The 24,087-nt window shown below is 36.2% G+C and overlaps 1 protein-coding gene across 1 annotated transcript in view; it reads right to left on the reverse strand.

Annotated features, from left to right (window-relative positions):
• Positions 1 to 10,028: 10,028 nt before the first annotated feature.
• DNAJC5B (DnaJ heat shock protein family (Hsp40) member C5 beta) overlaps positions 10,029 to 24,087 on the reverse strand; it is a 48,140-nt gene continuing 34,081 nt past the window's right edge. The window contains exon 4 of the mRNA XM_016152899.2: positions 10,029 to 10,134. Within this exon, the coding sequence (XP_016008385.2) occupies positions 10,040 to 10,134 (95 nt within the window). The 3' untranslated portion in view covers positions 10,029 to 10,039. The remainder of the gene's footprint in view (positions 10,135 to 24,087) is intronic.

The following is a 24,087-nucleotide window of genomic DNA, read 5'->3' on the forward strand; positions in this document are numbered from 1 at the left end:
TATGGGTTAACCTGTGTCCTCCTCCCTCCCTTAAATTCTAATATTGGAGCCCTAACCCCTGGTGACTCATCATGTCATTGTATTTGGAGATAGGGCCTATAAAGAGATAATTAAAATGGTGTCATTAGGGTGGGCCCTCATCCAGTACAACTAATGTCCATTTTCGACAGGGCGAGATAGCAAACACATGCACACATAGAGACACAATCATGTGAACACAAGAAGGTGGCTGCCTGCAAGCCAAGGAGAGAGGCTTCAGAAGAGATCAAACCTGCTGACGCCTTGATCTTCAACTTCTAGCTTTCACAACTGTGAGAAAATACATTTCTGTTGTTTAAGCCACCCAGTCTGTGGTATTTTGCGATGGCAGCCCTAGCAAACTAATACAGGGTTGGTGAGGAAAGAGAAATTTACTTTCTTTCCTGCATTCTTTGTTATTGTTCATGCTTTTAACTGTATACAAATTATTTTGTATGTGTGAGGCAGACAGTCCCATAATTGTCATCTAATGTATCATCTAATGAAAATTGATTCAAAATGAAGGAACTGATACCCAAAGGTGTGAGATGACTTACCTTCAGTAACAGAGCTGCACAATGGCAGGTGAGATCTTAGATGTCCTGAGTCACCAGCCAGGACTCCCCCCTTGGCACTAGTCTCCCTGTCCTCTATTGGACACTTGAATCACAGAGACTGGACTTCTTGACTGCTTCCTGAAAGGAAGGAGGTTGAAAGGTGGCTTCCGATGTCAGGCTACGTCAGATGATAACCAGGACATTCTGGGAGTAGCAGAGTATCCTGTTTATTAAAGGGAACTCTCTTCTTAACTCTAGACCCCAAAGATCAAATCCCTTAAATTTGTTATGGTCCTCCACAAAAGTTACGTCCAGATACTCTGAGACCCAAAGAAAAAAGCCATTGTTCAACTTGAAAAATATCTTACACTTATGCACATGAGAGAACTTCCGAGTTTTTCTTTTGAGGTGACCGTTCTACAGTTGAAGAAGCTCTACCAAGAAAGGTTAAATAATTTCTTCATAATGACCCTCCATATTGGGGGAGTGGGGCCCAACTCAGGGTTACTGATTCCTTATTCATGGCTTTCTGTAAATATGTGCTGTCTCCAAGAAGGCTATTTGTGAGAAACTACGGAGATAATGTTTCCAACATCAGAAAGGAAGTCATTCTGGAGAACTGCAGGGGAGATACAGTTGTTGATTCCTGTTATTGGTAGTAGTTGGGTTCTATAAAGTCATCACAAATACTGATTTAGTGAATACTGAACTATTGCTCCTAGGGGAAACATAGGGTTGAGCCTCTGTTCGCAAAATTTTCATTAAGTCATCAATACATAACTTTGTTTTATGTGTGTTTCTGTTTAGACACCTTATTTAATATATATATATATATATATATATATATATATATATATATATAATTGATTCATTAACATTGAACTCACAGCCAACAGTACTATTATCCATGCGTGAAAGAAGCTTATCTAACATACATATTTTCTCTGGAAGTTACGTTATAACCTCTTGCACTTGAGAACACTAGACATCACTTCAGCACTATGCTTTTAAACATTTTAAATGGTGAAATCACCAACAAAAAATACAAAATGCAAAAAATGTGGCACTTTACAAAAGAGCTGAAACAAGAAGGCAGAACATTGCCTCGTTCAGTCTCACCTGGGAAACTCAAATTTCTTGACATTCTGTGGATGTCTGTGAATGACCATGAAATAAGTTTTAGTAAGTAGTCAAATTTACAAATATAGAATCTGTGAATATTTAAGAGTGACTGTTATTAAGCCAAACTAAACCCTGAATTATATGCCAAATCACTCCATCAAAAGATCTTAATCAAACCAACCCCCAGTGCCCCACGTCTATTAAGGAGGGTAACAGGAGCCATCTGTGCTACAGGGAGATGGCAAGACCAACCCATCCAATTCCCAGGGCTCCATAAACCCCTGGGAGCTCGACTGCGGTATTTCATACTCAAGGAAAGTGAGACTATCATCTTGTTCATACAGTGTCTTTCCCAAAGTGTGATTTGGGGGCCATTGCACAGAGATTTTCTTCAGAGGTTTATATTTATTCCTTTAACAAACATTTGCATAGTCTCTTCTATGTGCTGGGCACTGTTCTAGTGCTGGGACTCCAGCAGGCCTCCAACACTCAAATCTTTACTCTGATGGAGCACACATTTTGAAAGGGCAGACAGACAGTAGTTGACAATAAATGACGGTGGGCTCAGCAATGGCGACTGCTCAAGGGAGAAATAAGTACGGGTAGGGTGCTGTGCGTTTCATAATGGCAAATTGACACAGACTACCAGAAACAAAAATTACCATATCGAATATACACACACACACACACACACACACACAGCACATATATACATGTATGCGCACTTATTTAAGATGGTTGTGGATAAAGTTTCTTGAGAAAAAGTAAAAGTTTGCCAAATTGCATTCCCATTGTACTATGGAGAAATAATAAAGGATTGCTAATTTAATAGTTTGACATAAGTCATATTATAGTTTTAGCATACAAACTTCACAATTTGTACCTCATTTTGTACATTGGTGAAATTAAGTATAATTTCCATTTTATTATGAGTAGATAACACTTAAAGTCACAAAAAGATTATATATCTCAATGTATGAGTGGTATTGAAATATCTTATTTTTATACATACAAATGTTCTCATCCTGATCTTATGGAGCCAGAAGAATGGAACACAATATATTAACTTGGGTTTGTAGACCTATGGAATTCTCTTATAGTGAAGGAGGGACAAATTAGAATACACTGAATGTAAACACTTTTGACATTAATTAAGTAGCTGTATCTGACTTTACATTAAATAAATAGCTGTATCTAATGTGTCTTAGAGTACAGGGTAGTGAGTAATTAAGCAGACAGACCCCAGAGCTAGACTCCCTGAGTCCAAATGCTGGTTCTCCTCTTATTAATGACACAAGTTAATTAATGGCTCCAATTTTCACACTTGTGAAATAGAAAATAATAGTACCTACCTCCTAGGGTTGCTGTGAGCATTAAATGAATTAATCTGTAGTATGCACTTTGAATAGTGCTTGGCACAGAGTAAGCACCATAAATATGTTTGCTATTAAAAAAACTATATTAAAAAGTTTCCCTAGCACTATCTACACGTCCTGGAAAATTATGGCAGGAATTTTATCTGAATTTTTAAAGTCACAATTGTTTACTAACATAACTACTCTAGAATTACTTTTAAAATTTTTTTTAGAAATCCAACTTTTCACTCACTTGTTTAATGTTGCCATTATTGGTCAGACAAGAGAAAGTGGCAGATATAGCTACCAAGGCCACACTGGCTTCCCAAGTAAGGAGGTGCTGCAAAGAGCTGAAAGAGAAAGAGGAGGAGAAGGAGGAGGGGGAGGGGGAGAAGAAGGGGAGGAGAAGGAGGTCGTTTTTGGAAATTTTGAGTCTTTAAAGGTTTGCTTTTGAGAAAATCACTGGGAAATAAGTAAGGGCAATTCCCTAGAGGAATCTAGGGAATATAAAGGAATCTAGGGAATATAAATCTAGAGGAGATATAAAGGACTGTTGAAGAGAAAGTTAGACAATAAAAGGAATGATAGGAGCTGGTATTCTTTTGAAAATAAGAGAACCCTGGGAAGGAGTTAGGCGGGGATGTGGAGGTAGTTTGTTTTCAAAAAGAGCAAATGTAGTTGGAAATACAAGAGGCGGCAATACAGCGTGGCTGTTAACATTGTGCACTCCAGAACCAGCCTGCTCTACCCTTCTTCACTAGCTGGGTGATCTTGGCCAAGTTACTTAACCTTTCTGTGTTTCGGTTTCTAAGCTTGAAAAATGGGGAATAACAATAATGCCGATAGTTTGGGTTCCATAGGTTGTTGTGAGTATTAAGTGAATATATAAATGTAAAATAGATAAAGCTAATACAAATCTCTTAAGGCAGTGTCAGCTATGAAGCACTATGACTATTGTCATTATTGTTCAACAGATTTATTTTTAATTTATGAAAGAATTAATCATCTTTTTGAAATACAAATGCACCTCTGATCGTAAAGTCATCATGTCTTACTTCCTTTAGTTTGGGGAAGGGATGTGCTGAGAAGAGGTAAGAAAAAGAACTAAGAAAAGCAGAAGATAAACAGGAAAATGAATCATTTTTCCTCTCTATTAAAACTTTATCCTCTTACTCAGAATAACATCTTTTAGGTGAAACTTTTTGTGGCTAAAAATAATTTCCTAGTACACTATACAGTGTATTTAAAAAATAAATTCCATGCTAAATACAACAAAGAAATTTCAAAATGAAGGCATTTGATATAAAACTGTTATGCTAATAAGTTAATCAATATATAGAAAATATTTTTCATTGCCTGGTAGCTTTCATTTGTTAACCTTTAAACCTGGATTGGCTTTAAATTATTGCTTTCTGCAATTTTAATAAATAATCCTGGAAAATGTCAGTTTAGTAAATAGTTAATATATACATTTTCAAATAGATCATTCTGAAATTTTTAAAGAAAATTTTCAAAAGGAAATTTCCAAAATGAAAATCTGCACTAAAAGATTTCCCCCAATTATTTTTCATCAGGAAAGAAAGTAATCTTCTCATGTCTGAGAAGATGAATTTGGACATCTCAGGAGTGGAGATACTTGGATACCAGAGCAGATTACTCAGAAGTAAAACGGAAAAAAAGAAAAAAAAACCCTCACTAGGTAAGAATCCCTTCTTCCTAGTCCTGAGAACAGGGATGTGTCTGGGGGGCTCTCGGACATTGGAGAAGCTGATAACTGGATTTTTAGCCATTAGAAAGCTCAGTTAACAGCCCAGTGGTGAGCAGAATGTGTTAACGACTGTCCTGTCACTTGCTGATTTGATTCTAGGAATTTAGTTTTGCTTGTTGGGGACAGCCCTGGAACAGCATGAAAATTCTAAAAAGTTGTATCACACTTAGCCATTCATTTGGTGTTGAGCATGTTTACGTCTCCTTTTGGAGAAAGGCTTTTCTGAGAAATGGCATATATATTGTGAGAATTAATCAATAGGTATTTTTTCATTTCCTACTTTGTTTTTAGCACTGTGCAAAATGCAGATGTAAAGTCTATAAGATATAGTTCTGGAAATCACTACTAGTTTGAGCCTTCTACAATTTGGAAATAGATTTGTCTTATAGAAACTGGGTATACGTAATTTAATCTAAATTTCTGGCCCTTTGCAGTCTTGAACTGTTCAGGAATAATATGAAGATTAATGTAACTTAGGTACTTAGAGCCGCAGGCTGAAAAAAGGTGGAGGTGGGGGGTGGTGGAGAGGAGGACTCATGTGTCCTAAATAAAAGTTTCCTCTGCTTGGAGAAGGACGGGTACCCCCGAAATGGATATTTGTCTTTATATCAATGAGAAATAAGGGAGGGCAAGCCGCTGAAATTTTTTAAAAAGATAACTCCGTAAGTGGGTCAGAGGCTTGATTGGGTGCCAAGCTAACATATTAATTTTGTGTTAATTTAATTCAAAGCTTCCCTAAAAATAAGGATTCTAGCAGCTTTTGTGTTTCTTAGCAGTAGAGATTTCTCTATTCTATGACACAGGCTAATTTATTCATTTAACAAATATTCCTTGATTGTCAGGCACCGTTTTAAACACTAAGGATTCAGCAGGACACAGATAAAAAACCTTTGCCCTCGTGGTGTGGGAGGCAGAGAGTAATCAAGATAAAAAGTATATTAGTGAAAGGTACTAAGAAGAAAAACAGAGAATGGGAAGGGCGTGGTGGGGATGTTACAGTTTTAGGTACGGTGGTCTGGGAAAGCCCATGGAGAAATGACACTTGTAAAACAAATCTAGGGGAAGTCTCTTGATGCTCTAAGTACATTCTGTGTTCTAAATTAATCTAACTCTGACTCAGAGCTGCAGTTTAACAGAGTAGAAAGAAATTTATCTCAGCCTGGGTTTGAGAGTCATTTCCCTTCCTAGGCTTGTGAGGGGTCTGCAAGGGTTTATGTCTTTGTCCTCCGAGTGAGTTTCAGGCCCGTAATCTTGCTCCAGCCTGGTTGCTCCTGAGGTCTCATGTCCAACCATGAGCGGTTCCTTTGAGGGGCCAGAGGTGGGCACAGGAATCTTTCATTATTGCTACAAAGTGGCCATGACTTAATTTTGTCACCTAGGCATCCAACCGTTATTTTGTCATAGGAGCTCTTCTTTGTAGGGAACTCCCCAGCAAACTCCCAGACCAATCTTTAGTCTAGAGACCACTCATGGGGGGCATTTCTCTTCCTCAGGTTTCCATACATACTTTTCTAATGGCCCTTCTAAGAGCTCAAGCTCCCAAACAAAAGCCTGGCTGGTTGTCTCCCAGGTGTCTGACTGCCTTTGTTTTTAACCTCCAAGACTATATAGTAGCCAGAGAGTGACCTTTTAAAGGTGAAGCTCAGTAGGAGAGCCTTCATTCCTTTGTGTCTCCTAAAGCAGTAAGGACAAAACAACATTAATGTCTCAATAAATTACCTTTCCATACATTCAAATAATCAATGTGGTCACTATAAATTATTTCTATTTGTCAATATACTCAGAGAATTGTTTGAAAAATACTTTGTTCTCTCTTTAACTATTAGCATTGTGATTATTTGTGCTTGAAGTTAGGGGTGGGGTGGGGGGGACATTTCTTTAAGAATATTCTGTTACCCGGATTATTTGTAATCTCTCCCTCCACCACCAGTTGGAATAGATTCGCAATGGTTCAGTTTATCTGTGAGACCAGTAAATGTTAAGATAGAAAGTTGGCAGTGTGAGCAGAGAGGTTAGGAGAATAAAACAGAGAAATGAAGGTCAAATGGGAAAAAGGTGGAAGTGGGAGAAGGGAGGAGGAGAGGGAAGGAGTTGGAGTACTGAGAAATAGGGAAGGGAAGAGACAAAGGAGAAAAATGAAGTAAAAAAGACTCAGGATGAGGGCATGAATAAACAGAGAAATATAGAATAATGGCAATGAAGAAACAAGTGAGGAGCACTGATCCAGCGTTAAACTCGTACAGTTCCGGAGGTCAGAAGTTTGACACTGATGTCAGGGTGTTTGCAGGGCCGAGAGGAGAATTCATTTCCTCATGTTTTTCAGATTTTAGGGGCTGCCTGCATACCTTGACTCATGACCCCCTTTCTCTTCTATCTTTAAGCCAGATCTCTGACCATTCATCTTCCTCACCATTCTTTTGTGGTCACATCTTTCCCTCTTCATAGGTAGGTAAGGTTCTCCATTTTTAAGGACCCATGTGATTAGATTGGATAATCCAGTTGGATAATCCAGGGTAATCTCCCCATCTCAAGGTCCATAATAATCACATTCACAAAGTCCCTTTTGACATGAGAGGTGATATATTCATGGGTTCTGGACATTAGGACATAAGCATCTTAGGGGTCCATTATTGTGCCTACCACAGAGATCATGTAGCCTTATTTGAAACCTTTTCTGTAGGTCGGAAGATCAGGCACTGCATTACCAGGTAAGTGTATTTCCAGACTAGACCATGTCAAGCGTGTTTTAGCATACATACTATTTAGAATGTAGAAAAAGAATGTCATTTATTCTCAAAGAATTAAGATATGTGTTTTTTGATAAAAATGTATATTATTAAAATTATGTTCTAATGTAAGACAGCATAAAATAAATAAATGGATGACCTATGAAACTTTGTGTGAAATCTCCTACTCTGGTAGGCCAGGATTAGGCTATAGGCCACTGAAGTGGCTGGCGCATTTGACCCTGCATGAATCAGAGCCATGCGACCATGCTGAAGACCATGATCAGTGTGTTCCATCTTTCTTTGATGCTTCTCTGATCAGGTGCTTGTGGATTCAGAATAACTGCAGGTGATTCCAGATGGCCACTCTTGTTGACCCCCACAAAATGCTTAAGTGGCCCCTCCTCAGGTAAAGAGTCCATCCTTGTTTCTATGTAGCTAAGGGGCATTCTGTGGAATTCATTCCCTCATTCTTAGGCATTCATGTGCTTACATTTGCCACACATCATTGTAACTAGAACTAGCCCATTGTGGGAAATATCAGCCAGAACCCCTCTGGGAATTTAACTCCACCATCTGATCCTGATTCATGCCCTGTCCTTGTCTTATACCAGCTCTCTGGGCAAGCTGGCACTGAAAGCAAAAAAACAAAACAAAAAACAAACAAACAAAAAAACAATCATATGAGAGAGGAAAATGAGATCTGATGGAAAAAGAGATGTGCCTTGTGTTGTACAGGTTGCTATTCAAAAATAGGACTGATTTTTGCTTAGAGTCCTTAGGAAGGAAATGTAGTGGTTCAAATTATCCACAGGGGCTATTTATCTTATTGTTCCCTTCAAATGCAAAGTAGCATTTGTTTGTTGAATACAGTTCAGAGCTTTTGCTGGTCACTAGAGCTTTTAGTATTGGGTATCTTCATGGGTTTTGTTGGGTGAGAGTTTATGTACCTAAGAAGTCACATTACGTTTGTCCACATATACACATTGATGTAAGACCACCTTATATTTGTTAAACACTTGATTTTTCAGAGTTCTTTCACCTCAACTATTTCATCTGGTCTCACAGCAACTTGGAAGGTGACAGAGCAAATATGAAAAGAGAGTCATAGGGAGATTAGCCATATTACTCTCATCTCATTTGGTCAAATTGCTAGTTTGTGAAAACTTAGATTAGAACCAGGTTTCTTAACTTTCAAACCTTGGCTCTTTCTACTTGATTATGTTGATTACAAAAAAAAAAAATTCCAGCAACTCAAGAGTTAGAACAGAGTTTTAATGACGTCAGAACTGTCAGCTATCACACCATTTTCACAATGTATAGTTAACCTCAATTAACTGTAATTTGGTGGTAGGGGGAATAAGAAACAAACAAAAAAAAGAACTTTCATAATATTATATAAAAACATAACAGGTTCTTGAAAAGTTCAATGTTACATAAAGATCTAAAAAGACCTAGAAAAACAAATATTTTTGCTGCTGTGCTATTTTAGAAATAGCATATGGTTTCCATCACATAATGAATATAGGGATCAAACAAGTAAATGTAGAGATGATCTCTAAGCTTAAATGTTCAACATAAATACAGAGCTGAGCATTTTCTAATCAATGTAATTAATCCCACCAAAAATGGCATAAGTGATATGCCTTTAAGTATAAATTTAGGCTATAGAATTTAGAATTCTACTCTTTACCTCATGCGTTTTTTCCCCTTAGTCTGGCTAGTCTAGGGTAGTTTTACACAATTTATTTTTATTTAAAAATGGTCCACACATTGTTTGGGGTTGTTTCGGGCTCAGAATAGTTTTTTGGATCACTTATAACATTTAACTGGGTTAAAGTTTTGTGTTTGTTGCCAATTAAAAAGTACACACAATACCCGTTTCTTCTTGTTTTTACTTGTCAATGTTTAGTAAATGACAATGTTTAATCTTTCAAAAATATACTTTTAAATACTGTGGCCCATCTCTTTTGTGTAATAATTTCCTCCTATCTCTTGAAATATTTCTATAGCCATACTGAATATTGACAGGGAAAAAAATCTCCACACATATGAAAAATTCCTCCTAAATTCTCAAGTATATTTTGCTGAAGATATTTATGGCAGACATGAATATTACATTTAGCTAAATAGATGAAAAGTGGCCTCTGTTTTGGAATGCTATTTTAGCCTGTAAGGAATGAGGTCTGGCTCACATAAAGGACAGGCTCAAAAAGCCTGTCTAGTGCCACTGTCTTACCTTATGCAAGGAGCATAAAACAACTCTTCAGGCCTTTATTCATTGAAATGGAATGTGTTTCATTAGGAATTCTACTCAAAGAGTAAGTCTGCATACTAAGGAAGTTGTGTAGCAATTATCTTTTCCTAACCTAAAAATAAAATACAAATGTGGGAAAGTTCACAGCATTTCATGCTCTACACCCTCCCCTCATGACCACTCGGAGACACGGCGGAAGCAAGAGGAGGTACTGCGGACCCTCAGTGGGCTCAGTATTAAGAGTCTGTGCAATAGCTTCGAGGTCCTTCTCTGATTAGCTGTGTTTTCTCATTTGCATTTGTAGGCTGGAGAACAACGGGAAATTCCACATCTAAAAATAAAAAAAGCAAAGTAATAAACACCCTCTCATCATGCTGTGTTTCCTTTAATGGGGCAAGTAGTGGATATTTTTTGTTGAAATGATGATTGGCAAATTAATTCATTTTATAAGATACTACCCTTTAAAGGACTTCAGAAGGGAGGAGACACTATCTTTATTCTTCATTTAAGGTCTCTCAGTTATAGAATCATAATACCAAAGCACTGGACTCAGCTTTTACTTTGAGGCAATTGCCGAACTTGGTGAACTCGAGCTTTAGTTTTTACCATCTTATAGGAATGAGGACAGGCCTACTACATATGTCATATAGATTATAGTACATATCTATATAAAAAATGTCCCCCAAAGTTATGCAGCACACAATTGCATATATGGTCCTGATTGGGAAAGAGTTGAAAACCCAGAGCTTGCTTAGGTGAAGAGTCTAATAGGAAGCTGCCCACATAAAGCTAGTACCCCAAATGGTCATGTGCTTTCTAAATTATCATACCTCTAAATCTGCAAGGAAATTTGTTATTCTTGAGTTTTGGTGCTGAAGTGCAAGAGGAAAGAGCTCCCCTAATATTTTTCAATGGCAAGCCAATAAGCACACAAATTGCCAGACCAAACAATACCTGTTTGTTCTAAGAAAGCTCAAGCTGATAATTTAGTTTAAAATAGTCTAGTGCAAGATGTGTCCCCAAGCACCCAGCATAACTGAATGGCCCCACCAATGCAGACCTCAAAAAATCACTAAAAAATTTCAAGAGATATGAACTTATAGTACAAATAGAGAAAAGAGATAGGAGATGATGAGATGAGACGAGATGAGAAGAGAGAGAGAGAGAGAGACAGACAGACAGACAGAGATGGAAATTGAGGAGGAAAGATTACACATAGAAGCAATGTATACTGAGTGAGAGCCAACAGAAACAACAGAAGGCCAAATCAGACCCAGAAAGACTTCAAATCCTACACTTACCACGCACAGAAATTTAAAAAGTTTTGATATGTTTTTTATATGATCAAATGAATTTTGAACTTAATAAAAAAGAATATCTAGAGAGTAAAACATCTGAAATTTTAAAAACTTGATGAATGGGTCTAACAGCCAAAGAGAGAATTAGTTAAGTGAATGAATTAGTTAAGTAATCTGAGGAGACTAGTCATGATGTAACACAGAGAAACAAAGAAGTGAAGTATAAAAGAAGTTTAAAGACAATGAAGAATAGATTGATAAGGTCTAATTTATATCTAATAAGACTTTCATAAAGAAATGTAGAATAGAGGCAATTTTTGAAGATTTAATAGCTGAGAATTTCCTAAAATTGATGAAAGACACCAATCCACAAATTTAAGAACAGGCTAGGATAAATCAAAAAGAAACTCGTATTTAAAACATCTTGCCCAGGTGCTGAAGATCTACTGGCAGCTAGTCTGGCAGCGAAGTTTGCTTGGGCATAAGATGTAATATGGAGGACGTCAGAAACATAGCAGGGTAAGGGATGTCCCTGGATCTCTCCCCTTGAAATAACAGTAAGTTGAAATAACACCCAACCTGCACACAAGCACGTCTGAGTGGGTGATCTGCACGTAAGAGCCTCCAGAGGTCAGAACCACGGGAGTCTTAGGGGTAGATTGGGAGGACCAAAGAAGCTGCCTCATGCAGCCAGGACTCCTTGCAGGAGGAGGGGAAGAGGAGAAATTATGGCAGCTTCCTGGAACAGCCCTACCTAAGGGGTCAGTTAGTTTCATGCAGCGGAACCCAGGGATCAGGGCAGAAAGCAGGGCGGGAACTAAGTGCGTAAGGGTAATAGCTGTTTCTTAGCAGCTATGGATGCTAAGCAGAAGGCTGAGACACTGAGACTAGCAGCAAACCCCACTCACCAACCTAGAGCATGCCTTCCCTCCACCTCATATCCTCCCAGACCTAGCACCGGGGAGCCCAAGGGAAATTTGAGCAAACAGTACTGAAACAAAAATCCACTGGTGGTACCACTGATGGGCTAGGACCGAGGGTAGTGATCATGACTCGAATATTTAATTAGAGAGAAAAAAGACATTATTAGCCTCAAAGCAGAAATCCAAGAGGCTTGAACGCCACCTACTGGAAATCAAAAGAAAACCACTTTCTTATCAACAGGCTTAAGAGAGACCTCTATATAATGTCTTTCTGGAGAAAAAGAAAAGAAAAAGCAGAATACATTGCCATTAATGCTCAGGCGGAGAAATAGTCCAGCAAATACAATGAATAACCAGGGTGACAAGGCAGCTCAGAAAGAAAGAGAAAAATCTCCAGAAAATAAGCTTAAAGACATAGAAATATGGGCAAATCATTTTCAACAACAACAACAACAAAAAACAAAAACATTCAGTGGAGAAAGGAAAGCCTCTTTAAAAAATGGTGCTTAGAAAACTGAAAAGCCACCAGCAAAAGAATGAAACTAGACTGTTGTCTATCACCACACAACAAAATTAACTCAAAATGGATTAAGGACCTGAATATAACACCTGAAACAATAAATTGCACAGAAGAAAACCTAGGTACTAAACTCATGGACCTTGGACTTAAAGAACTTTTTATGAATTTGACTTCAAAGGCACGGGAGATAAAAGCAAAAATGAATGAGACTATATCAAACTAAAAAACTTCTGCTCAGCAAAAAAAAATCATCAACAAGGCCAAGAGACAACCATCTGAATGGGAAAATGTATTTGCAAACAACGCCTCCGATAAGGACCTAATATCCAAAATATACAAATAACTCATACAACTCAATAACAGAAAAGCAAACGATGCAGTTTAAAAATGGGCAGAGGACCTGAACAGACACTTCTCTCAAGAAGACATACAAATGGCCGACAAACATATGAAAGGATGCTCAAATTCACTAGCTATTAGGGAAATGCAAATCAAAACAAAAATAAGATATCATCTCACACCTGTTAGAATGGCTATTATCAACAGGGCAAGTAATAAAAAGTATTAGAGAGGCTGTGGAGAAAAAGAACCCTCATACACTGCTGGTGGGACTGAAAATTGGTACAACCACTATGGAAAACAGAATGGAGGTTTTCTGATCTACCATATGATCCAACAATCCCTCTACTGGATATTTACTCCCAAAATTTGAAAACATTTACCCGAAAAGATATATGCACACTGATGTTTATAGCAGCATTATTCATGGTGACCAGGACATGGAAGCAACCAAAGTGTTCTACAATAGATGATTGGACAAAGAAGATGTGACATATATACAATAGAATATTATTCAGCTATAAGAAGAGATGGAATACTGCCATTTGCAACAACATGCATATATCTTGAGATAATGATGCCATGCAAAATAAGCCAGACAAAATTGAAAACCACATGACATCACTTATATGTGGGATATAAACCTAAAAGCAACAAACAAACATGACAAATAAACAGACTCATGGACATGAATAGTAGACTAGCAGTTGCGAGAAGGAGGGGGTAATGGAGAGGAGGGGAAAGGTAGATTAGGTAAAAGGGGTCAAATATGTGGTGACAAAGAGAAATCTAAATATGGACGGTGAACACACAATATATATGTATGTATATATATAACTTAGTGTTGAATTGTACACTTGAAACGTATTGGGTTTTGTTAATGTCACCCCCAATAAAAAAGAATTAAAATTAAAAAAGAAAAAAAGGATGTAAAAATAAATAAGTAAAAAATAAAACATCTTAGTGACATTGAAGAACACCAAAGACAATGGTTTTAAAAGCAGTCTTACTTCTCAATAGCAAATGTGGAAGCTAGAAAAGTAAGGAATTATATTTTCAATGTGGTAAAAGAAGATATCAACCTAAATTTGTTGACAAACCCTCTATTGTTACATTTTTTTAAAGCGTGATATATAGGTATTTTCAGACAACAAAAACAGAAATAGTGCCACCCGAAGACCCAATTTAAAAGATGGAAAATTTGTGCTGTGAAAAGGAATGATTAGTAAAGACAGTGGCAGATATGTAAATAAAACTACATGATTATTGACTATATAGAGCAAGAGTAATAATTTATGAGGCTTAAAATTAAGATACAACTAGAATACAATAGTGTGTGAATCAGAGTGGAGGTGATCAGTCTTATAGAGTTCTGGTATTCTTCAGGGATGAGTAAAGATAAGAATTAACTTTAAATTTTAATAACTTGATACATTTCTAGGTTATCCCTAAAAGAATTAAACAGAGAATATAATTTCCAAACTGGAAGATGAAAAGAAATAGAATGTGAAAAACATATTCTATTACTACAAAAAAAAAAAAGGAAAGAAAAGAGATACAGAATGATCATCAACTTAAATGATAATTATAATAATGAAATATTAAGAGGAAGCATGTACATAATACATATTATGGTCCCAACACTGTTCTCAGCACTTTATGTATATTAACTCACTTAATAACAGCACTACAAGGTAGGGTTATTATTATAGCAATTTTTCAGTAAAGGAAACTGAGGCATAGAATGTTTTAAGTAATTATCTTGAGGCTAGGCAGTATTTCTTAGAATTTGTTCTCTTAAAGAATACACTATACTATCTCTCACAAGAGTAAGTTAATATTAAAAACCAAAATATATCATTAATTATAATAAATACAAGTGGACTTAATACTCTATTTAAAAGAAAAATATTGTCAGACAATAAATCCCTCCAGCTACATGCTATTTACAAAAGACACATCAAAAACATAAGGGCAAAAGAAAAGTTGAGAATAAAAGGAGAGAAACATTTACCATATAAACAATAAGAAAAGGAAAGCTAATGAAACTATATTTTAACAAACTAAAAGACGAAAAGCATTGCTAGAGCTAGAGGGTAACTGCATAATAATAAAATGTTTAATTCACCAAGTAGCTATAAAAATTCTAAACTTATATTCGCTAATAATATTGCCTCAAAGTATATGAGGCAAAAATTTACAGAACTTTCAGAGAAGTGGAAAAATCCATCATCATGGTGGAAGATTTGAATATTTCTCTTAGTAACTGACTGATGAAGCAAGCAAAAAAAAAAATTTTAAGGCTATAAAGAATTTGAAAAGTGTAATGTTGTAGACTGAATTGTGTCTGTCCCTGTCAAAAAAATCATATATTGAAGTTCTAATTCGTAGCACACCAGAATGTGACCATATTTGGAGAGAGTATCTTTAAAGAGGTAATTAATTAAAATGCGGTCCTCTAGGTGGGCCCTAATCCAGCATGACTGGTGTCCTTATACGGAGAGGATAGTAAGACACAGGCGCCTACACAGGAAAGGCCATGTGAAGGCATGAGGAGAAAATGGTCATCCGTGTGCCGAGAAGTGAGGCCTCAGAGGAAACCAACCTTGAGACAATGATGAGATGTTCTCACAGAAGAATTTTATACAAGAGTGAAATTGAAAGAAAGTCATATGTAAATGAATGAATTTCAGAAATGTCATGATGAGTGAAAAAAAGCAAGTAGAAGGATAATGGTTGCATATAAGTTCATTCATTTAGTTCAAAAATATGCAAAAACAAAGCAATATATTGATTATGAATATAAATATATATAGTTGTAATAGTAAAAAGAATAGTAAGAAAATGATTACATTATAATAGCTGAGACATGGATAGAAATTGTCTATTGATAGATAAATAATAAAAATGTGATATATATACACAATGAAATATTGTTCAGCCATGAAAAATAAGGACAACATAGACGGCTCTTGAGTACATTATGCTAAATGAAATAAGTCAGACATAGACAGGGAAATACTATATGATCTCACTTAAATGTGGATCTAAAAGCAAAACAAAACCCACTCTCATAGAAAAGTCATCAGATTCATGGTTACTAAAGGAAGGGGGAGGCAGGAGGTGAAATTGGATAAGGTACCAACTCCCAGTTATAAGATACGTAAGTGCTGGGGTTGTGATGTTCGACATGATGTCTGGTTAATACGGCTGTGTGGTGTGATTGAAAGTTGCTAGGAGAGTAAATCCTAAAAGCTCTCATCACAGGGGAAAGGTTTTTTTCTTTTTTCTTTTTTCTTTTTTTTGGTATCTATAGAGGTGATGGATGTTAACTAAACTTATAGTGATAATTCTTTCACAAGTATGTAAGTCAAGTCATTACACTGTATACCTTAAAGTTCTAGAGTGCTGTATGTGAATTAAGTATCTCAATCAAACTTAAAGAAAAATGATTATAGGTGATTTAAGATAATTACCTCTGAAGAGGGAAAAGCAAATGAACTTAAAAGGTAATGGCAATATTCTTTTTCTGAAAGGTAGAAAGTCAGGTTATAACCTTTGTATGTGTTTCATGTTTAATAAAAACAGTAACAGATAAAGTAGTTAGGTAAATTACCCCCCAAAACCTCAACCACGAACTAATATAATTGGAGTTTAAAATGGGGCTGTCTGATTCCAAAGCCCTAGTAGTGTACTGCTCTCAAGCTAGCTGGCTGGCATAAAAGGCTAATAATAATCAACTTCTCCATTTCTCCATGTTTTGTGAATACTGATGTTTGGTTTAGGCCTATGGTACCCTTCACTCCCTATCACAGGGAGTGAATTTACAGAGAACAAAGAACCAACCTTCTTTTCTGAAGGAAGGGTGTTTAGTTTCTCCAGTCAATTCTTGGTCTGCCCACCTCCCCTACTATATACATTTTTAAATTGCACTCAGAGTCACATAACATAAAATTAACCACTTTAAAGTGAACAATTTGGTAGCATTTAGTACCGAGTATCCTAAATATATAATTTACTACCTCTATCTAGTTGCAAAACATTTCCACAAAGAAGAAAACCAGTACCCATTAGGCCATGGCACCCTGTCCTTCTCTTCCCCCAGGCCCTGGCAACCCACTAGTGTGGCTTCTGTCTCTCTGGTTTTACCTTTCCTGGATATTTCATATAAATGGAATCATACAGTACTTGTCCATTTGTGTCTGCCCTCTTTCACATAGCACAATGCTTTTAGGTTCATCCACATTGCAACATGTAGCATTACTTCATTCTTTTTTTATGGCTGAATATTTCACCTGTCCTCTACTTTTTTGCACTTTTCTCTTCAGAACCTCCTGGGTTTCTCTCAACTCCTTTATCTCTCTTCCTAGTTAAATCCTACAGCTCTTGCCCTTCTCTAGCAAACTGTCCAGGATTCCAGCTGCTTTCCACCCATCATATTTCACTTTGATGGTATGAGTCTTTGAGCATATGTTAATTTGGTATTATTTGCAAATATGATCTCTGCACAACTTCTGCTTCATTCAATAACTTGTTAAAACTATTCAGTAGAACGGCCCGGTGTGACTCTACCTATCTTGCCTGGCATCTGGTGTACCATTTACCATCTTATCCACAGGATATAGGGAGATATTGTGCTGAATGTTTTGCTAGTATCAAGATTCATTCCTTCTAGAGTTCTCTATCCTTATAACTTCCTACCCCTTCACTCTTTCTTATTTTTTAAGTCTTCAGTTTTAAATGTCACTCCTTCAGGGAAGCTGTCCTCACCTGCATGAGGGCCTGACCCCTTAGTGTTCACTGTCACAGCCCCTGTGTTTCTCCTTTGACACACTTATTGTTACTTGTGAATTAACTAAATCTTTCTGTGATTATTTGTTTAATATTTGTCTCCCAATCTCTTCTGCTGGACAGTAAGATCCAAGACAACAGGCACCATGTATTTCTTTTCTCTAGCCTCTAACATAGTGTCAGGCAAATATTAAGCACTCAGTTAATGTTTACTGTTGAAAGACTATCTTGATAAATCTGTCTAGTAAATTTGCTCACTGAACCTTGACAGTAAAAATGGAAGAAACTTTGGGTCCATTTTGAGCTACTTCTGGGGTAGTCTAAGCTGACCCACTCATCCTACTCCCCTGGCCCAGGTCCTTGATGATGCTTACCTGATATTTTCATGTAAAACAGCAGCAGAGGGCTTTGGACTAGCTGCAACAATTATTTTCCATGAATTATTTAGAAATTGATTCCTTTCGATCGCAGGAAATAGGGGGAAGGGGATTGTGTGAGGGTTAGTGAAAAGAAGGATGAATTTAATTTTTTTCTTGGTGCCTTTTTCCTGGACAGTTAAGTGTGATGAATGCCTAACAACAAATGGAGTATATGTCTCAATATCTTGGCTGAAAGAATCTAATTATAAGCCATATGGCCTTTTCAGCTCAGTGGCTGTGAATTTATTGGGTTTCATCCAGGTAAGTAGCAGGAACAGTTAAGCAATCAACAGATTTTTCTATGCACTGAATCTCACATTTTTAGATGCAAGGTCAACACTATAAAATCTCTTTAGATACTTTATTCCCTCTTTTTAAAAAATGAGGAAATCATAACTCCACAAGAAAGCTTTAGGGTTTAACTAGAAGTTTTCAATAAACCACTGCCTTCAGTTTTTAAAAAAATGAATTTATCTCTTGTTTTTTTTTGGTTTGTTTTGCCAGGGTGTTCAGAGATAACTAATTCCCATTTATGAATTTATGATTTTGCCTGTTTCTCTCTCTCTCCTCTCTCTCTCTCTCTCTCTCTCTCTCACACACACACACACACACACACACACACACACACACACACACACAGTCCCAGGGACTGGGATTGTACCTCAAGATGGTCTATAAAATTCTCTTGGTTAGTAGAATTCTGATTATATTATGGCTTTCAGCTAACAGAAGAGTATATGGTATAAATGAGTTTATTTTAAATATAACACGTAACATTTCACAAAGTGGAACTTATAATTCGTGAACATTTGAACATAATGGAAGTAACCGGATATCCATTACCTTTATCTTTCAAGTTTCCAAGATGAGAAAGGAGGGATGAGCTATCTCTCTTATACTTGTTCTTGATTAATTTATAAGAATAACAGAATTCCTCCATGTTCCTAGGATTCCATTTGAAGTACATTTTTATTTTGAGAAAGAGATGGGAATCACTTTACAAATTCTATAGTTTCCAGTGATATTGAAGATGCCACCATTTTGAAATTTCCCCCTTTTATTTCTTTTTTATTTATTAAGTTTGTTGGGGTAACATTGGTTAATATAATTATATGATTTTCATGTATACATTATAATTTGACATCTATATATTCTATTGTGTGTTCACCACCCAAAATCCAGTTTCCTTCAGCTACCATATATTTGATCCCCTTTACCCACTTCACCCTCCCCCTACCCTCCTATATTTGACCCCCTTTACCCTATCTACCTCCCCTCTCCTTATCCACCTCCTACCCTCTGGTAACCACTAGTCTACAGTCCATGTCCATGAGTCTCTGTTTGTTTGACTTATTCATTTGTTGCTTTTAGGTTTATATCCCACATATAAGTGATATCATGTGATTTTCAACTTTTTCTGTCAGGCTTATTTCGCTTAGCGTGATTATCTCAAGGTCCATCCATGTTGTCACAAATGGCAATATTTCATCTCTTCTTGTGGCTGAGTAATATTCTATTGTATATATGTACCACAGCTTACTTATCCAATCATCGATTGTAGGACATTTCGATTGCTTCCACGTCCTGGCCACTGTGAATAATTCTGCTATGAACATTGGTGTGCAAATCTCTTTTTGAATATGGGGTTTCAAGTCTTTGGGAGTAAATATCCAGTAGAAGGATTGCTGGATCATATGGTAGATCAATTCTTAGTTTTTTTTTTTTTTTTTTTGAGGAACCTCCATACTGTTTTCCATAGTGGCTATATGAATTCGCAGTCCTGCCAGCAGTGTATGAGGGTTCCTTTTCCTCCGCATCCTCTCCAACATTTGTTATTACTTGTTCTGTTGATTATAGCTATTCTAACAAGTGTGAGATGGTATCTCACTGTGGTTTGGATTTGCATTTCCCTAATAGCTACTGATGTCGAGCATCTTTTCATATTTGTTGGCCATTTGGATGTCCTTTAGGGATAAGTGTCTATTAAGGTTCTCTGCCCATTTTTTGATTGGATCATTTGTGGGTTTTTTTGTTGCTATTGAGTTGTATGAGTTCTTTGTATATTTTGGATATTAGGTTATTATCGGAAGTATTGCTTGCAAATATATTTTCCCATTTGGATTGTTCTCTCTTTACCTTGTTGACAATTTCTTTTGCTGAGCAAAAGCTTTTTAGTTTGCTGTAGTCCCATTCATTTATTTTAGCTTTTACTTCCCTTGCTTTTGAGGTCAAATTCATAAAATCTTCTTTAAGTCCAAGGTCCTTGAGTTTAGTTCCTATGTTTTCTTCTACGCATTTTATTGCTTCAGCTGTTATATTCAGGTCCTTAATCCATTTTGAGTTAATTTTGGTGTGTGGTGATAGACAACAGTCTAGTTTCATCCTTTTGCTGGTGGCTTTTCAGTTTTCTAAGCACCATTTTTTAAAGAGGCTTTCCTTTCTCCACGGAATGTTTTTGTGTATTTTTTTTTGTTGAAAATTATTTGCCCATATAAATATGGGTTTACTTCTGGACTTTCGATTGTGTTCCACGGGTCCTTGTGTCTGTTTTTCTGCTAATACCATGCTGTTTTGGTTACTGTCTCTTTGCAATATAATTTGAAGTTGGCCAGAGTGGTGCCTCCAGCCTCGTTTTTTTTTTTTTTTTTTTTTTTTTCCTCAGGATGACTTTGGCAATCCGGGGTCTTTTGTGCTTCCATAAAAATCTGCTGATGTTTTGTTCTATTTCTTTGAAAAAAAAATGCTGATGGGATTTTGATGGGGATTGCATTAAATTTGTATAATGCTTTAGGTAATATGGTCATTTTAACTATATTGATTCTTCAATCCAAAAACACGGAATATCTTTCCATTTCTTTGTATCTTCTTCAATTCCTTTTAATAGGATCTTACACTTTTCATTTATAGGTCCTTCACATGTCTCGTTAAATTTATTCCTAGGTATTTTATCCTTTTTGTTGCAATTGCAAAAGGAATTATATTTTCTACTTCTTTTTCTGACACTTCATAATTAGAGTATAGAAAAGCTATGGATTTTTGAACATTCATTTCATATCCAGAGACTTTACTGTATTTGCTTATTGTTTCTAGTAATGTTCTTGTGGAGTCTTTAGGGTTTTCTATATAGAGAATCATGTCATCCACAAATAGTGATAGTTTGACTTTTTCATTTCCTATTTGGATGCCTTTTATATCTTTCTCTTGTCTGATTGCACTCACTAAGACCTCCAATATTATATTGAATAACAGTGGTGAAAATGGACAGCCTTGCCTTGTTCCTGATTTTAGAAGGAAAATTTTTAGTTTTTTATCATTAAGTATAATGTTGGCTGAGGGTTGGTCATATATGGCCTTTATTATGTTAAGGTATTTTCCCTCTATACTGATTTTGTTAAGTGTTTTGATCATAAATGGGTGCTATATCTTATCGAAGGTTTTTCCTGCATCTATGAATATGATTACATGATTCTTATTTTTTAATTTGTTTATGTGATGTATCACATTAACAGATTTGTGTATGTTGAACCATCCCTGCACCTCTGGGATGAAGCCCACTTGATCGTGGTATATAATCTTTTTAATGTGTTGCTGTGTTCGGTTCAGTAGTATCTTACTTAGGATTTTTGCATCTGTGTTCATGAGAGATATTGGTCTGTAGTTTTCTTTTTCTGTGTTATCTTTACCAGGTTTGGGTATCAAAGTAATATTGGCTTCATAAAATGAGTTGGGAAGTATTGCCTCCTCTTCGATTTTTTGGAAGAGTTTGAGGAGAACAGGTATTAAATCTTCTTGGAATGTTTGGTAGAATTCACTGATGAAACCATCTGGTCCTAGACTTTTACTTTTTGGTGGGTTTTTGCTGATTGTTTCAATTTCCATACTGCTGATCAGTATATTTAGATTTTCCAGTTCTTCTTGATTCAGTGTAGGAAGGTTGTATTTTTCTAAGTACTGGTCCATTTCTTCTAGTTTTTAAATTTAGTGTTATATACGTTTTTCATAGTATTCTTGTATGATTCTTTGTATTATTCTAATATCAGTCATAATTTTCCCTCTTTCATTCCTGATTTTGTTTATTTGTGTACTTTCTCTTTTTTCTTTAATGAGTCTAGCCAGGGGTTTGTCAATTTTATTAAACTTCTCACAGAACTGGCTCTTCGTTGCATTTATTTTTTCTATTGTTTTTTGTTTTTTTTTCAATTTCATTTATTTCTGCTCCAATTTTAATTATTTCTTTCTTTTTACTGACTTCGGGCTTCATTTGTTCTTCCTTTTCTAGTTTTTTAAGATGAAGTGTTAGGTTGTTTATTTGGGTTTGTTCTTGTTTTTAGAGATAGGCCTGTAATGATATGAACTTTGCTCTTATAACTGCTTTTGCCATCTCCCAAAAGTGTTGATATGTTGTACTATCATTCTCATTTGTTTGTATGTATCTCTTGATGTCTCTTTTTATTTCTTCTCTGACCCAGTTATTCTTCAGTAGCATGTTCTTTAATCTCCATATATTTGTGGTTCTTTCTGATTTCTTTCTGCAGTTTATCTCTAGTTTCAAAGCATTATGATCAGCGAATATGGTTGGTATGATTTCAACCCTCTTAGATTTGTTTTGGCTATCTCTGTGTGCCAGTATGTAGTCAATCTTGAGAATGTTCCATGTACACTAGAGAAGAATGTATAAGCAGCTGTTTGGGGATGGAAGGCTCTGTATATCTCAATTATGTCCAGTTGGTCTAATGTGTCATTTAAGGATGTTATTTCCTTATTGATTTTCTGTTTGGAGGACCTGTCCATATATCCAACAGTGGGGTATTTAGGTCCCTTTAGTTCTGTTAGTAATTGCTTTACATATTTTGTGGCTCCCTAATTGAGAGCATAGATATTAATAAGTGTTATATCTTCCTGGTGCATGATTCCCTTTATCATTACGAAGTGTCCCTCAGTATCTTTCTTTACCTTTTTTAGTTTGAAGTCTATTTCATCCCATATTAGTATCACTACTTCTGCTTTCCTCTGAAAGCTGTTTGCTTGAAATATCGTCTTCCACTCTTTCACTTCGAGTCTATATTTGTCTTTGGAGCTGTGATGTGTCTCCTGGAGGCAGCATATGTGGTTGGGTTTTGTTTTTTGATCCATTCTACAACTCTGTGCCTTTTTTTTGGTGAGTTCAATCCATTTACATTTAGGGTGATTATGGAATTATGAGGTGTTCTTATAGCCATTTTATCTTTTGTTTCCTGGTAGCTCAGTGTTTCCATTCCTTCCTTGTCCTTGTGTTTCTATTTTCTTTATCTTGGTTGGCTTTTGTGCATTTTGCCTCTGGTTGTTCTTTGTTTTATGTTATACACTTCAGTTCTTAATCTTTGGTATGTGGTTACCGTTACAAATATATAAAGGATAGTTATATTTATATACAGTCATCCATTTTCTTTTGCACGTGGCTTATCTCCATTCCCCTCTGCAAATTTGGATCTTTGAATCCCCAATGAATTTTCAGTCATTGTTATCTCAATTTGTCCCTATGTATGCTGAATATTCATTACTATCTTGCTATAGCGATTCTCTTCTTATTGTTCAAGCTTATAATTAAGGCTTGCACTCCTCTGCTTCTGTTTGCCTGATAGTCACTTTACTCCTAATTATGTGTTGTTGTTTTTTCATTTGATTTAGGTGAACCTGTCTCTTTCAGTATTTTGTGCATTGCAGGACTTGTAGTAGTGATTTCCCTCAATTTTTGTATGTCCAGAAAAGTCTTAATTTCTCCTTCATATCTAAAGGAGAGCTTAGCTGGATACATTATTCTAGACTGGTAGTTCCTTTCACTTAATAGTTTAAATATTTGATTCCATTCCTTTCTGGCTTGTAAGGTTTACACTAAGAAGTCCTGTGATAATCTAATGGATTTACCTTTATAAGTTATTGTTTTCTTCTCTATGGCTGCCCTGAGAATTCAGTCTTTGTTATTGATTTTTGATAAGTTTAATACAATGTGTCTTG

This window comes from Rousettus aegyptiacus, unplaced genomic scaffold (assembly GCF_014176215.1).
Source record: "Rousettus aegyptiacus isolate mRouAeg1 unplaced genomic scaffold, mRouAeg1.p scaffold_m13_p_15, whole genome shotgun sequence".
In the NCBI taxonomy this organism is placed as follows: Eukaryota; Metazoa; Chordata; class Mammalia; order Chiroptera; family Pteropodidae; genus Rousettus; species Rousettus aegyptiacus.